Raw genomic sequence first — 17,105 nt, 5'->3', positions numbered from 1 at the left:
AGCCCAGGATTTTATTTGTAGCAAGAAATGGCATCTAATGGGAGAGGAGGGAAAAGGAGAACAGAGCTGTTGGGAGCTGTCTCCTGGGGATGTCTATGTGGTTGGGGGGGGAGGGGGGAGGAGAAAGCTCTTCAAAAGAGTGGTGCAGATCTCTCTCCAAATCRAAGAGCTGTGCCATCTTTTGAGAATCCAGGAGACAGTTGGCCGAATTCTCCCATCTGGCTCTAAACCAAGAGTAATTTTGACAGTCAATAGGTCTGAATCTTTAATTCACCATTGACACAGCTCCTATGGGAGCTTTAGGGAAACAGTCACTTATGACAGGCAGCACAGCATCAGTAGCAGCCCTGAATTAAAGACTGAAGAACAAACCTACCTGCACCCCTACCCACCAAGCCAAGTAAGGGGAAAAGAGAACGTATCAGAAAGGTGAGGCATCCTCCAGCAGAGCCCCCAATGCAACCCCAGTCTCTCCTGTTGCATCCCCTTGGAAGCAACAGCTGCTGCTTACTCCCACTGCTGACCCTCTGCCACCCCCACAAACATCTGGGCATGCAGGCTCTGGTCCCACCTCACTTACTCTGGGCACAGGCACGGCTGCTGGTCTTACGGAAGCCAGTGGGGCAGGCACAGGTGTAATCCTTGCTGCTTGGCAGGCAGAGATGAGAACAGCCCCCATTGTTGGCCCCACAACGATTTCTCCCTGCTCAAGTAGCCAAAGGTAAAAAACAAAACAAAACAAAACAAAACAACCACGCATAAGGTAAAGAGTAAAGAGAATGAGGGAAAATGCCAGCAAAGGCAGAAGGAAAGTTCTGTTACCGGTACTGGCATGAACTTCCTCTTTGCTCATTACAGTGCCTGAGCCTCACACAAATAAGATAACTTAACTTGTCTACTCTGAAAAATTATTTGAGAATAAGAGAAGATGCACATTAAAACACTAACTCCGTTTTTCRGAGTCGACTTTGAAATAATGTATGTAACTCAATCGACTTCCAGAGTGGATTACAGTAATTTAAAAGGAGTAGCAGAAGTGTCACTCATTATTTGCACATCCTTACAAAAWTTTTTTTTCCAAAATAGCTCCTGTAGACAAGCCACAGATATTCCTTATTGAAAAGCATTCACTCTCAATGTCAGCAGGGGGAGCTGTAGTAACGTCCACCACCAGATTCCTGGTGCTGAAGGATCTAATGCTAAAGGCTGGATGCAGCAAGTTCCATGGGAGAACAGGACAGAGGTGATGGATGTGCCAGTGTCCTGGGTTCAGCCTTGTTATCTCCCTGCCAACAGTCTGGATGGTAGCTATAAGCCTTCCAGTGGCTCAGCTGGGTCTCTACCCTCTCTGCAGTTACCTGCTGGCTGGCGCTGAGGGTGCAGCGTGTGGATGTCCATGGGGAAGTGGAGTTTGTTGCGGATGATCTCCTGGTTCTTGCCTGTGAATTTGTTGGCACTGTTGATGCTCTTGGTGTGCCAGTCTGTCCAGTAAAGACTGTCCTCAAATACAGTGATAGCAAAGGGGTGTGGGAGGCCTGTAATAGAAATCCATTACAGGGACATTTCAATCACGTGTTACAGGATTCAGGCTTGCAGAGAGGCAAGGGAAAGCTCTTTCCATTGTCTCTTCAGCCTCAGCACAGTCAATCCATTAAATCCACTTCACGCCAAAGCAACAAACACTTCCCCTCTCCTGTCCACGGGAAGTCTGGGAAGATGATAGTAAAGCTCATCCCTCAGCAACAGCAGAATTCACCTCCCAGTAAAAGAATTGAGAGACATGCATGGAAGTGGCAGCCACCTTCAAGCAGGCGGTTCTGAAACTTAMTCCATGCTACTGTATTTTTTATGGCACTGAGCTGTTCCAGTGAGTACCTTGGCTAATAACAGCTTTCCTATTCCTCCCATCAAGGTCAGCCCTCTCAATGACATGGTGTTTGGCATCCACCCAGTACATTCGATGCCCTGCATAGTCAATTGTCAGTCCATTGGGCCAGAAGAGGTGCGTATCTGCAATGATGCGTCGATTGGAGCCATCCATGTTGGAATACTCAATGCGGGGAGTGTTGCCCCAATCAGTCCAGTAGATAGTGCTGGAGGAAGCAGRGAGAAACAGGTCAGGAAACTGATGCCTCACACACTGCACCAAGCAACACTTCCCATCTAGGGCAAAACAGTTATTATCCCTGTGACCTTGACCATAAGACTAGGCCATGGGAGAAGTGACAGCTAACAAGGCAACAACCTTCAGTTTTAGGCTGGTGAAACCTGAAAACCCTAGAAAAAAACTCAAGATCTGAAACCCCAGCATCTAGTTTCACAAGCTGGTGGTACCAAACAAAGGTTTGAGCCCAGAGGAAGCCTTTGTGACCAAGAACAGTCTCTTCATTGTTCACTCTTACATTTTTGTATGGAGGGCTCACAGAGGCTCCACATTCCCACTCACCCTTCCATAGGATGGAGGGCAATCGCTCGTGGCTTCTCCAGGTTCTGCCACAGAAGCACCTTCCTGTGGGTGCCATCCAAGTTTGCTACTTCAATTCGAGATGTCCCAGAGTCTGTCCAGTACAATTTGTCATGGATCCAGTCAATAGCAAGTCCACCTGTCTCCAGGAGAGAATTACACAAAATGAAAACAGGAACAGGCTCTGCCCAGAAAGAAGTTCCCATCTTAGCCTCAGGAGAGGCTCAGCTCAGTCTTTCTTCCCCCCTACCACCAGGCTGAACTCCAGAGAGACGCTGATCTTACACATACTTAATTCAGCCCATCCCCTTGCTCAGGGAGATGCACTCCATTCTGAACACCAGGTATCCACTTCTCCCTACTCATTCATCCCTGTTCTCACACCATCACCAGTTCCCCAGGCCTTTGTCTCTTTTGTGGTGACACACCTGGGCTCTCCAGCCCTGTGGAAACCACCTCTTCCACATTGCTACCATTCAGGTTGGCCCTCATGATGCGGTCCAGAGTAACATCAGACCAGAACACCAGCTCCTTGCTGTGGTGGAAATCAAGAGCAATGGCATTTTCCAGGTTGTTCAGGAGCAGCGTATACTCTGAGCGATGAGGCAATACTTGTCGGATGTCAATCCGATTGGCAAAAAGCAGCACTGGCTCTGGCCCTGAGGATATATACGAAGACAACATTAGAGTACTTTGACAGGGTCCTGCCTGCCATTCCCTCTCCTTCAAGTTCCAGAATATAGTTCTGCAGTACTGGCAACAGGAAGTCAACTCCTAGGTACAAAACACATCAGAGAGTTTTCACATTCCAAATATGCAGTCCCAACCCTGAGACGAGGAGATTCAAAGCACTTGGCAAACATTCACTCAGCAAGAACTGATCATTCCACGTTCCACCTGAGCCCATCTCACCTCAGTCTCTGAAGCCACACCACTAAGCAGACATCTGACAGTTAGGCTGTGGTTTGCTTTTCCCATATTCACTTCCCATCCACACAAACCCATATGTTCTACTACACCTTCTACACAGCTTACTGTCAAGGCAAGACACACACAGTTGAAGTCTGCTCAGTAGACATTTCCACTGGAAACAAAAATCCAAAATCTTTTACRAGTTACATTAGGGAAGCTGAGAAGTCAAGTTAAATGTATGGATGCCCTTAAAAACACCAGGTGTCCATACAGCAGCCACTCACAGCATTCAGGACTAGTGATAAACAAAGGTCAAATCAGGGCAAGGAAGTGTTATACAACCAGACTGACAAGAAAGCATCTGAGGTAGAATGCTGTTTCTATCCCAGAGTATGGGTCACCAGGAATGGCAAGGTAGTAAGGGACTAGGGAAGGGAAAAAAAAAAGAAAAGAAAGAAAAAAAAGCAGGGTTGTCCTGTCAGAGAGGAAAGGAAACACTAAAATGCCTCTCCATGGTCAAAATTGTAAAAAAATTCTAAAGGCATTTGCTGACAACCTGTCCAGATCTAATACAAACCTGAGTATTTCTTCTGCCTCACATATTGGCTTGGTGAACAGAACAATGCTGTCAATGAAGCATTAAAGACAAAATCAGGAGAACTGGGTCAATACACACACATGGACACACGAAAGGCTCTTTACCTAGAGCTTTGCAGCTGCGCTTGTCAGGCCGCAGCTCGTAGCCTTGCTCACACCAGCACTGGAAGCCTCCTTCACTGTTGGTACAGCCTTGGCTGCAGTAACCCTCCTCCGCACATTCATTCACATCTGCATGTTGCAGACAATGGGACAAAGTTACTACTATATCATCAGCACACCAGGAAACATCACTGATAGCTTGTTTCTGCTTTCATAATGTGATTTACACCCTATCAAAACCATTAACACCAAGCAAATCAAAGCAGCAGGGACCCACCTTGGCATGATCGTCCATCTTCCAGAAGCCTGTAACCTGTGTGGCAGGTGCACTGTACCATTCCTCGTACCATCTGGCACTTCTGAGCACAGCCACCGTTGTTGATATTGCAGTTTTCCTCCCCTGTTCGTGGACCTGTGACAGCAACGTGTGAACATAACCAAGCTGAAACCACAAGGCAGCTGCTTGTGTCCTCAGCTGTTAGGACAGCCGCTGCCCCTCAAAATAGGCTGAGCAAGAGGGGGAAGGCGACTTAAGCTGCCTTTTCTTAGTCATAATGCTCCCCAGAAGCCCACAGCCAAAGGGGATCTGCATCAAATGGGACCTGGACAACGGAGCTTGGAACAACATGCTTTGGGATTCATCATCTCTGCAAATCAATGTTTACATCCGAGAGTGTAATTTTTCCCCATTATTCCCTCTCTGCAGTCTGTAATTGGCAAAACCATCATAGAAGTCATTTGCCTCGGTTTTCAACCCATACTCTCCCATTACTGCAATCTGGGCTTCCCTCCCTACACATGTCCTTCAGTAACACCAGATTGACTCCATCTCTGACTATGCTTAATACTGAATTTGGAAGACTCACGGCAGTTTTGATGTGGGCTCTCATCACTGCCGTCTCCACAATCATTTGCACCATTGCACAGCTTTCTCTGGCCGATACAGCGTCCGTTCTCACACAGGAACTGGTCTGGGGCACACTGGGGGGTTCCTGCAGTAGAGAAAGGAAAAATTAAGCACACAGGCCACCTGATGGAACAACCGTCAGGTTAAAGAAAAGGATGCAGAATATTTTCCAAGATTTGTTACAATCATTACATATGAGCACAAATCAATGGTCCTCTTCCCTTGCATTCAGCTCATCTCGTACCCCTTAGTGATCCTCTCATCATTGTGCTGATTTAGAGGCCTGCAAACTCTCCTCCAGATTGAGTCTAACGTTGCTTTATCAGGAAGTTCAGCTATTTAGTTTCTCTCAGAATGACTGGAAGGTCCTGGCTTAATTCCCTTTGGTTCCAGATTCCACAACTCTCCTCAGCATGTCAGAGAGGAGCCAGTTTCTGACTTTAATCATCTGAGATGTCACCCCAGCATGGCTATGGATTTTAAACCTGCCTAGGAATGAGCGTCTTGTCCAACCCTAACTGCACTGTGACGGACTTGGAATGGGATTTATATGCATCCTTGAAATCTGAGCTCCGGGAACAGGATTTCACACATGAGCTACACACTTCAACTTCTGCTCTTGGCAGGGAGACTGTACAGAATATTCTTGTAAGCAAAGCAATGCCATTTGTAGAGATTCTTCAGCGATAATTGCACTATCCTGTTGCCTCTTATTTCTTGTACCTCTCAAGCTAACTCAGTGATTTCTAAATCACCACCCTCTCACAACAATACAGTAATCACAGAAAAAACAAGTAGATTGGTAGAATGTCCGTAAGCTGCATGGAAAAGGGCAGTTGTGAGACAATGAGCAAGAACTAGTAAGAACCAACAGATCCACTAACTGGAAAATGAACCACACAGAAATTCACTTTTCAGAGCACGTAAGCGGGTTTATATGAAGGATTCTGAAACTTGAATTGCATTTGTCATAATGACCATAAAGATCTTTACATGAGCTGATCTCCTAATGCCCTAGGAATTTTCTCACCATACATGATAAAGTATCAGAGATGACATAGGTTTTTAAACTCTTGCTACAGACACTAATAGAATGCACTACTTCTTACCAGACAAGCCAGTACACATTCTGCTAGGACTGGAAACTCTGTTACTTTTTCCCTGCTTTTTTTCGCCCCCTTACTTTGTTTGAATTTCAGTGACCCTGGAAGTTTGACTGGGCTTCTGGGCTGCAACTATTCTTTCAATGTTTGTTTTCAATACCTCAGTTATCAGCATGAAGACAATCGGGTTATCACCTTGCCTGTTAGTACAATTCCTGTTTTCAGGATCAGCACCATCTCTGCACACTGATGCTCATGACAGCTGACAGATCTAGAGCATCAGCTCTCAAATCACTACAAAGTGTGCCTCTCCAGACCCTCTGAGCTCATCTCTTTTTGTGCAACAGTCCTATCCCATCTCCAACAGGCCCGAACAATGGGCATAATTTTACAAAACCCTTTCATCACCCTTCAACTCAATAAAATACACAGATGTAGAATCATCAGTATGAACACTTGGGCTCTACTCACTGGGAGGAACTCACTGACCAGTACACACTTGCCTCAGCAAGGCCTTCAGATATCCTGGAGGAACTAAGGAAAATGGAAGACTTYAGACATTCCTTGAGGGCCACTACAACATTAGGATCTGTTGAAACCCTTCTCTTCTCCATATTAACCATTTTATGAAAGAATGGCTATATGTGAGATGATTGCTAGAAACAGGAAGAGAGGCTCCCGAGCAAATGCTTGAAAGTGGCTTGCACCCTTTATCTCTAGAATAAAGTCTCTATCTTTCATTTTCATTAAATGCCTGTTTTGATTCTATTCCCTTATAGAATCACTTGGCAACTTCATGTGGCAGTACTAAAGCTATCTCAAAATTTTGTGAAGAAACGAGTTAAACTCAGTCCATCAGACATGGGTAACAATTTGACACACACTATTAGTGTTTCAAAGTCTGAATGGAATTGTATCAGACATATGTGGTAATCCATAATGTGTGGACAGGTTAGGAAGATACAGGGATCTAGTATTTGACCAGAAAACACTACTACTTAAGTTAGTTTAAGCATACAGATCCAGATCTGTTTGCGAGTCTAGACTATAGCCTACAGATACTGTGCTTTGGGAAACATGAACAGTCTAGGTTGAACTCAATTAAGTCATCCAGGATTTCACCACCTACTGCCTCCAAGATGGAAACATTAGCTACAAGCAGCAATGCAGCAGGCCGTACCTGTGTTCTCACAGTTCTCCTCATCACTGTTGTCAGAGCAGTCATCTTCCCCATCACAACGCCAGGAGAGACGGACACAGCGCCCTGATCTACAGCGGAACTGGTCAGCAGTGCACATAGATGTAGCTGAGGAAAAAAAAAAAAGAGAGAGACAATTAGATAAGCAAGGAGGATCTAAAGAGACCTATTCCAAAGCTAATGCTCCCCCACACAGTCTTGCATCTACAGAAACCGAACACTCCCACCAATCCCCAGCACTCACTGCAGTTTCTCTCATCTGACTGGTCATCACAGTCAAAGTCTCCATCACACCTCCAGCCAGCATTAATGCACAAGCCACTGTTGCACATAAACTCCCCAGAGCGACATGGCTGGTGAGATGCTGTAGAGACAGTAAAGAATATAAAGAACAAATTCAGACTAAAGAAACATCCCCAAAAATTCCTCAGTGCCATCTTTGTGCTTCACTGTCATAGAACTTGGTTCTGAAAAGACCCCTTGTGAAAGGGTTTCAATTCTTGTATATGGAAGTGCCCTGACTACACAGGAACTCCCACCAACACTCCCCACAATCCTGCATTAGAAAATACAAAAATGAAAGAACCAGTTTGTGTGTCACCTCTAGACACCTGTCTACACAGCAGCCCTTCCCCCAGTCAATGCTAGATCCATTTAGGTTTGCAAGTCAGATGCTTGAACCAGTATATCACCTTGTACTAACTTACAGCAATCAGATTCATCAGACCAGTCCCCACAGTCATCATCCCCGTCACAGTGGTAGATGTCCAAGATGCAGCGTCCATATGCACACTGGAACTCCTCCAAGCTGCAGGTGGCAGCTGGAACGTCTGATGCTAACAAAGGAATAACAGGAAACACATCTGGGGTGACAGACCACAATCCAGTTTAGATGTTACCTTCTTCAACCTAATAATGGACTAACAAGCATTCACTGCAAAAGTGGTCAAAATTACTAGCCACTGCTGCATACCTCTATGTGACCTGCATTACAGAGAGGAACTTGAATGTTGGTTGTCAACCCACTAAAAAACTTACATAGGATGTTACTATACAACACAAACCTTCCAAGAGACAGTAAGCTGTAGATGAGGAAGCAGCTATGCAGAAATAAAAGGATGATGGTAAAGCTAGAAAGAGGATCTAGAAGTGTCGTCTTCTATCTTACATTAAAGGATCCTTTTTCTGTCTTACATTAAAGATACTATGGCTTAGTGCCCTCTGGAAAAAGTTTAAATTGTTTATTAAGCCTCAAAAAAGCAGATAAAAAAAAAAGGAAGGAAAAATAAAGCTATTCTTTGGGGTAGCTCTGTATTGGATTGAGGTATGTCAGAGTGTGAGATCAAAATATAGAAACATAATGGAACAATTCCTTTAAAATTTTAACAAAATTAAGCATTTGAAGAGAAAAGGAAGCATCAAGGTGCCCAGGTCTGTACCTGATCTTTGAGGCCAAAACAAATTTTGACTTATCAATAAGGAGTACTGTTAGACAGATGACCCTGGGCAGAGGCCAGCAAAGTAACAGTCAACGATCTCCCCACTGTTCTCTATTCAGCAGTACACTATGTGGAAAGTGATGAAAAATATCCAAGTCCTACAGGACAGATTCTGATACCTCTTCTCACACTGTCCAGAGAATGAATTGCATGTTTCAGTACATACACTCAGTCTTCAGCTGAGGAGCTCAAATAATAAATCCATGAAAAAAAAAGAAAAAGACTGACAGAACCTGGAACATTAGTCATGCCTGCATCTTCAGCCTAAAGCAGAGGGCAGAGGCAAGAGGTAGGCAGTTCAGAGATCCTGTTCAGCAAACGTCCAGTGACCAAATACTGAATAAGAATTTAAGTCACTGACTACATTTTCTTCTTGAGGAGACCCAAACAAACCTTTCAGATTCCTTTGGTGAGGCACACATTACGAGGCATTTTAGTGTTATTCAAATGTAAAAACAAAACAAATATCTGCCAACAAGAAAAGAACAGAGTGGTCCCACCTTGTCCTAGATGAACAAAGAGGCAGGACTGAAGACAAAGATGGAAACCCCATGGAAGACAGTAAGAAGAGAGAGGGAGGTAACCAAACTGAGCTTCTTAGCAAAGCGCCTATACTTAAAATGTCTTACAGAGTATAGAAAACAGCTAGCCAGGATCTGAGAAGCATTGCAGCTTTTTTTTTGAGGGGGGCACCAATTCTTGCTGTCCCCACACCCCTATAGGGGCAAGGTTGAAACATCCCCCCTCCCCTCCCCTCCCCAGGGCTTATCTTGGCCTGCAGGGAAGTAGCAGGCAAGGCAGGGAGAAAGGAGAGAAGAGGAAAAGAGAGGGAGCAAGGCTGGTTTCCTCTCAGAGCCCTTTCTGGCTTAGAAATGTTTGCAGCCCCTGGCTCCCTGCCAACTCTCATTATCTGGAGAGATAAAAGACAACTCCCCCATGCATCCACTCCCCCTGCCCTTCAGGAGCTGGCGGTCCTGATCTCCCTCCCAGAGCCTTTTGAAGTTTCCTGCTATCTAGAACAAATTCTGCCAAATGCCTTTGAGAGCAGGGTGGGGGAAGGGACCACTGCAACTTCCACAGACACTAACTGCTGCTCAGGGACATGAGAGAGGGGCAGCACGGGTTAGTAAGGGACATAATAGGCTCCTGTCCCACTTGCTACAAGCCTGTGAAGGTGGGACATAAAACAACTGTTGCGGGCTCTCAAAGCACCCCCCATCTCCATCAGCCAAACCAGCTTCCAGCTCACTCATCATACTGGTCCTTATTGGACACAGTCCTGAGTAAAGCGTCTGAGTGAGAAGAGGTTGGCATGGCAGGCAGCTCTCGCAGCATGAGCTGGGGATGTGCATTCTCTAAGGATGCTGTGAACGGGCAGAGCTCCCCAAAAATTTCTAGCAGGAACAAGACAAGAGAATAAAGAAGGGAATAGCTTTCTCCCCTTCCCCTGTGCCTTTCAGCTTCCATAGTTTAATATAGAGCTGTATTTACTAGAACATAAGCTCCCTGCTCTGGCTAAAGGTCACACTGCCTTGGGAAGAAAGAGAAAAGCAGCTAGGAACAGTCCCAAGTATTTCTGCAAGGTAGTACAAGAGACACACCATCCTCTTATGCCCCCCCGCTGAGGTAGATAAGACAACTGAAGATAGCATAGCTGCCTGTACAGGCAGGACTAATTCGTTTCTGATCACTTCTGCAGAAAAGATGCCAAACCCCAAGACAGTAGCAGGTCCAAAAGGCTATTTCCTGTGGTTACAMAGCAAACAGTACTTACGGCAATTCTCTTCATCTGAGCCATCCTTGCAGTCTGTATCACCATCACAGAACCAATGCTCAGCTATGCAGCTACCATCACTGCAGCGAAACTCCTTCTCTGAGCACTTTCTCATATCTGCCGAGACACAATGCAAATCAAGCCTTGACTTTCCTCTGTGTATCCAGGAAAACGACCATATCATGCTTCTGAAGCTCCCAGGGTGCCCTCAAACAACAAGATTGCCCATTAAACCTAACATGCCCATGTCATGCAGTACCTGGACAAACCCATCAATGTTCATTTAGCTGGTGCAGAGTGATGGATTTAAAGGAATCCATGGGAATTCACAGTGCCATGTCAAGGAGTAATAAATCTCAAGCCATTTTCATCTGGTAGGTGAGCCTCACAGCCTCATATCACAAGTAGCCATCTATGGGAAGGGATGGCCCACAGGGCCAGTCCAGACAAGCCAGCTGCAAGCCCTTGCTGTGCTAAAGGGGAATCACAAAACTGTCCACGTAGGAGCCTGTGCAACCCTTTTGCAAGCACTGGCAGGCCAGGTGGCCGATATTGTCATTCATTGCATTGGCAAGGCCACATTACTCACCACACTGTTCATCGCTGTTGTCACCACAGTCATTATCACCATCACAGTGCCACAGGCTACGGATGCAGTATCCATTCTGACAGGAGAATTCATCTTCCTCACATTCTCGTGGTGCTGCAGGGACACAACAGAGAGTAAGCTGAAGGCAAGACAAGATTCACTTTGCAGAACATCAAGTCGATCGCATGTCACAAATGGAGCAACATCCTCTTCCAAGGACACCACCACGCTGGAGTGTTCATTTCCCTTCCCCTAATAATATCAAGTGGGCAAAGTCAGATTCCTTAAGTGACTCTCTTCCACTCCAACTGCTAGTCACCAGTACAACAGGCCCTAAAACTCAAGAACATGGCTGGAAAGAGGCTTCTGGAACAGAGCAACAGAGCCACCCACCTTGTGCTAGGATTCTTGCGCAACCCCAAGCCAAGCTTAAGAGATCCCTGCACCAAAAAGCAACCCAGGCCACTTTTAAAAGAAATGAATAGGTCCTATTATTACCAAACAAATACTTGCTAGTCAAATTATAGCTCCACCTTCTTTTCACAACAATGCCAAAGCTATCTTCAAATGAAAGGAAAAATTCACTGAAAAGAGAGAAGTTTAAACTTCCCCATCCCAACTCTCCAGTATTTACAACTTCATTCCATGCTCTTTGTCAGACTTTTACAGAGGTTTGTCTGCAGGCCAGCATGGAAGGGAAAGGGACTGCAAAATTAGCAGCTGAGGACCCGGGTGCTCATCCAAGGGAAACCCTTTTATGGTAAGCACCTAGTCTGGACAACTCTCCAGAAGTCTCTTATTTACTGAGCCTTGCCTTCTCCCTTTCAATAGTCTCTGAATCTTCTGATCACACCTTTTTCCACTGTTGCCTTACATATGAGGGCACTCTAACCTGTTCTGAGAAACAGAAGACTGAACACACCCAGATCTATCTACCTTTTGTTTCAGGAGAACCACTGAAGAGAGACTGGAAGAACTGAGCTTAGTCCTGTCATACACAGCATCACACAGGATGTCAAACCTCTGCTTCTCCAGCCCTTTACCCAAAAGGATGAGAAAGATCAGGGGCATACCCACTGATAAGTGAATTAATTCCCATTCAAGTATTGCGTGAATTCCTAAAATGACACGGGATACTTTACAGACAAGACCTTTATTTTCTTTTTTCTTGAGATGTGGGTCTTCTATCAGGGCCACTCTGGAACACCATGCATGCAATTTTTGCAGAATTCAAGGGCTGCAGCACAACACCTATTAAGTAGCTGCAAGCATCACTACATGACAGCAAAACAGCTCTGCTCCTAACTGTAGCTTCATGCCAGCCCTAGCAACAAGTGCAGTCTCAGAGAAGCTGAAGCTCAAGTGCTACATAACAGACTGGCTCTCCGGCACGTGCTGCCAAGGACAGACTGGCTGATTTGTTGCAGGAAAGGGAAGCTGTATCCCTGAACACCCTTTGCTAATGAAAGTCAATCACAAGTAACCCTTGTCCTCAGCACAAAGGGGAAAGGATGGGGCTGAGTTCCAATAGCACAGGCAAAATTCTCTCAATTTTAATCAGCTTTACAGGCATAAGAGTAGCCGTAGGTGTGCCTACAGCTAGTGGCCCACCAGAGCATGTCTTTTAAAGTTGGGCCTCCCATCGTGGCAGACCATTAGCTTTCAGGTAACCCATCTCTATACAGGCAGCATCCCTACAGCACCTCTCCTCAGGGATTTCTGTCTGAAGAGAGAGGACACTGGGGACAGCTCTGCACAGCAGAAAAGTCAGACAGTGGAACCTGAAGCCACAGGAAGTCAGCCAGACAGGCAGTTCAGTTGGAAGGGGTTAGGCATTTCCACACACAGGAGTGCACTTGGGGAAGTGCTTCATGGGACATTAACTACCGGGCTGCAGGGTATAAACTGTTCTCCAGCTGGACAGAGAGGCATCCCCTCCCCCAGGACACAGAGCTGAACAGCAAGCCAGCAGCCAAGGCAGCAGCAGCGCCTCCTTGCTTTGAGACATCAGGTAGTCACCTCTGTCAGAGGCAGGATAGAGTTTCTACAAGCCAAAGGACTGAATCAGTGGATCAATTCTTACATTCCTACAACAAAGAGTTAACTTCCCCCTGCTATGGCAGGCAGGGACCACACCCACCCGATCCCCCCAGAGAGATGACTTACGGCAGTCCTGTTCATCAGAATCATCCTCACAGTCGTTGTCTCCGTCACAGACCCACGAACGGCGGATACACTTCCCATTGTCGCAGTGGAAGTCCAAAGGAGAGCAGGTGGGCAGCACTGCAACAGCAAAGAAATATCTCACTATGGAGCTGCAGCCAGCTTCCTTCCTGTAAGGGAAGCTCCTTTGCTCTTGGAGGAAGGGGACTACACCTCTTAGAAACAAAGATGTGAAATTTCAAGTCATCAGGAAAAACCATGCCTCTGATGGAGGGGCCACAATAGGTCAGTAGCTTGGCAGTCTCTCTTCCCCAGAGGAGCACTGACCTTTCCACCACAAAGTAGCAGCCACAATTCCCCACCGAGTTCCTTATTTTCATTCCCCAGCCTGTTATCATCTCATAACTGTTGTTTTTATAAAGAGCAAAAATACATTAACAACATTTTCCTGTGTGCTTCCCACCGTGCTCTGTTCCTACTAAACAGTGTGTTCTTTAGGGTGAGGAACYATCAGAAGCATTTTGGGCGCAGCATTTTGCAAGGCACATGCCATAATGTATGGTTCAGCAAGGAGACTCTATCAGCATGGTTGACTGAAGAACTTGTAAGGAGAAGCTTAGAGTCAGGAATCCACTGTTGAGGGTAGTTCGCCGTGCCCCAGGTATGTGCACAGGGGCCCACACTCTGCTAGAGGTCTTCAGAAGGGGCAGGGGAGAGGGACAGACACAGGGTATTTGCCAACACAGGAGCCTGCTGGCAATCGAGTGCAACCACAACTCCACTGCGTTCAAAGAGGCCTGAAGCCACAAAGCTGAAATTCAAGGGGGAGCATCAGCCTTATCCTTCTTGTCCTCCCCCTCGCAGATGAGGGAAATGCTCAACCACAGGAGGTTCACACTTTCAAGTACTGCCAGCTGTGGTACGGAAGGGGCTGCACATGACTCTGCTCCTGACAGGTGTGTTCTCCAAAAAACAACACTAGCTGGATGCAAAGGGGAACAAGCTGGAGCAGCTAGTGCCTGAAACCCTTTCATCCCAGCCCAGCTTGCCGACAAGCATCTCCCATCCCTCACCAGGTGGGCCAGCCCTGTTCTGCTATGCTACTATGTCTTTCCCTGCCAACACTATTCCAGAGGTGGGAGTGTATGTGTGTGTGGGGGGATGGGGGGGAGGAGAAGGTGAAAACAGCAGCCACACAGACAGGGAGGATTTAGTAAGGAGAGCAAACAGTCACATTTTCAGCTTTTGTAGCTTTCTCAACCCTCCACTTCCCCTGAGCCAAGGATTGTTGCCAACGTCCTGTGAAAGCAGCATGGATGAGGCTAGGCAGAATCGCACACAGCTCTTCGTAAGAAATGTTGGAGAACTTGTTGTAAAGTATCTATCCTAAAAGCCTCCCACCTGAAGAACACACTAGCGTAGTTAAGTCCAGACCTGCTCAAACAGACACACACTTTTCCTCTTCCTAACAGTAAATTTGGATTATCTCCCTAGCTATTCCTGCAATAGTGGAGCCATAGGCATCTCTGTACCTGTAATTCCAAAACGGAAATCTCTGAATACAATACACTCTCACTCTCTTTGCTGGGTAAGGATTTCTACACATCCGAGATTACATACTGCAAGTGCCAACTGTGCAGCTTTGACCAATTGGCCACAGCTCCTGGCCTCCTATTTTTCATCATTTGCCCAAACTCTGAGTATTCTCAGGTATTTGCAYGAGATTTGATTTGTCACTGAATTTTACGGCAGTACTATCCTTTCCTAAATGGCCCTTTCCAGTGAAGAGAAACCTGAGGAGAGCAAGACTTCCTTCTGCACTTAACATAGGACAAGGCACAGACAGAATTCACAGCTGGCAGATAGTAAAATCCGAGCTCTCATTTCACCACCATCACTGACAAGACCTTCTGTAATAGACATCTCCCTCACCCCAAGGTGGGATCTTACAAAAGGGATACAACAAGCTGCAACCAGATGAAAATTGGAGAGGATACATAAAACAAATCTAAATAAAAGCATCCTGTAAAGCAGGTCTCAGAAGCRAAATGTTACCTTTTTGGTGTAGCGACAATGTCACTGCAGATAGTACTGAACACTGCATTAGATGACAACACATCCAATCTGGCACTAGATCTTGGGAAAACGCCCTTCCTATCACTTCCAAGATGCACCATGCAGACATGTCCAGACCAGATCTAGCCCCTTCTAGTCCTTGGAGAGGTATAAAGAAGAAAGAGGCACACAAATCTATATTTGTACACCACAGATCTGACAGTATCCAGGTCTTCCAATTGCTAACCCATTTGCCTGCATGGTGTTCTCTCTTAGCATCCCAGTTTAGCTGCACTGAAATGCAGAAGGACCTTATCCTTCTTCTTCCCCAGAGCAGACAAAGGGGGAAAATATTCTACCTCTCAAACTCTGCTTCCAAACAGAACCAAGACAGATTTTTAGATTCAGAGTGTCAGTCTCTCAGATCAGCCCCCTCTCTCTCAAGTGCAACTTCCATACATTGCACACTGAGCAAACCTTTCCTGGCCTCAGCTGCAGCTTCAGGACTAAGACCATCCCCCCTCGCATATGCTTTTCTGTCTGTTCTCCCTAGTCCCAGCGTGACTAATCACCAAAGGACTGCACAGGAGCCGCCTGGAAGGGAATTTGCATGCTGACTCTCCAGGGGAGAATTCTTCAAGCTCCCAGAGGGTTAGGACATTAGCACTGGTTCAGAGCTGACACCATTATCCCATTGAACTGCTGCATCTCTTCATGAGGTAACTACACAAAATGAAATTCCACCCCTCCAGGGAGCAGTTCAGCCAATTTCATACTCTCCCTAAATATGAAAAATGGAGATTCAAGAGCAGGGGAGGGGAGAGCAGGGTGAAGAGAGCAAGACACAAACTGCCACATACAAAAAAGGACCTAATTCCCACCCCAGCAGACAGCAACTGTGTGCCAGCCCAGACAACACCAGGGGGAAGATAAATCCCCTTCAACAGGAGCTCTGCTTTAGAGGAGAAACAAAAAGAAAAAAAAAAAATACAAACCCACTTAAGACAAAAAGCTAATGAATGAAGCCTGAAATTTCACAAAGTATAGGAACTGCCAATGAGATCAGGCCAGCGATCCACGTAAACTGGTAACCTGAATCTAATAATGTTCAGAAGCAGATGCTTTGAAGGCAAATGCAAAAGATTCTGGGAACAGCTTTCATACRGGAGAAGTTTTTCCCTAACCTCCTCTTCCCAGCTCTTTTCATCCCTAATCCACAATCCCTTCTTGACATTAAAGAGCAAACTGTCTCTACACTGAAACATTCCTGCRTTTTCTTCTATTCGTTCTAAACGTGTCAGGATTCAGTTTCACTGTAAAGCCTTTTGTTCTGGGATTATTAATATTATTCAGCTCTTCTGTTGGTCATTTATTATTTCATGGTTTTACAAGTATATTCATAAGGAGTTAAAGCTGAAGGCATAACACTAACCCAGAGTTAATGTTTAATGYTGTTATAAATACGTCCAAACAATCTGTTTGGAAATTTAAAAGTTAAGAGGAAATTCAAACGTTAAAAGGTCGCACTTAGGAAAACGCACAGTATAGGATTCAACCAACCTCCACTGTTTTGTCGTGATGTCATGGAACAGCTATACATTTTGACAAATGCATTTTACTGCTTTTACTAGTTTCAAAAGCCACAGTTCCATGCTCTTCCTCCTATGGTCTGGAGAAAAGTACATGACAATACAAAGTAAGCAGTAAGAACTTCTGCCAGGCTCCTTCATTGCCATTTTGGG

General features: G+C 45.8%; 1 protein-coding gene across 1 annotated transcript in view; it reads right to left on the bottom strand.

Moving 5' to 3' along the window:
- Positions 1-17,105, bottom strand: part of LRP4 (LDL receptor related protein 4) — an 88,856-nt gene that overhangs the window by 20,229 nt on the left and 51,522 nt on the right. The window contains exons 4-17 of the mRNA XM_085305428.1: positions 13,312-13,428; positions 11,146-11,259; positions 10,557-10,673; positions 7,991-8,119; positions 7,528-7,647; positions 7,266-7,391; positions 4,942-5,067; positions 4,353-4,487; positions 4,079-4,204; positions 2,893-3,123; positions 2,447-2,603; positions 1,876-2,093; positions 1,359-1,535; positions 581-703 (exon numbers count right to left, since the gene is read on the bottom strand). Coding sequence (XP_085161554.1) covers positions 581-703; positions 1,359-1,535; positions 1,876-2,093; positions 2,447-2,603; positions 2,893-3,123; positions 4,079-4,204; positions 4,353-4,487; positions 4,942-5,067; positions 7,266-7,391; positions 7,528-7,647; positions 7,991-8,119; positions 10,557-10,673; positions 11,146-11,259; positions 13,312-13,428 — 2,016 coding nt within the window. The remainder of the gene's footprint in view (positions 1-580; positions 704-1,358; positions 1,536-1,875; positions 2,094-2,446; positions 2,604-2,892; positions 3,124-4,078; positions 4,205-4,352; positions 4,488-4,941; positions 5,068-7,265; positions 7,392-7,527; positions 7,648-7,990; positions 8,120-10,556; positions 10,674-11,145; positions 11,260-13,311; positions 13,429-17,105) is intronic.

This window comes from Rhea americana, unplaced genomic scaffold (genome assembly GCF_003343005.1).
Source record: "Rhea americana isolate MKP2758 unplaced genomic scaffold, rheAme1 scaffold_102, whole genome shotgun sequence".
In the NCBI taxonomy this organism is placed as follows: Eukaryota; Metazoa; Chordata; class Aves; order Rheiformes; family Rheidae; genus Rhea; species Rhea americana.
This window is presented reverse-complemented; position numbering and strand designations above follow the sequence as displayed.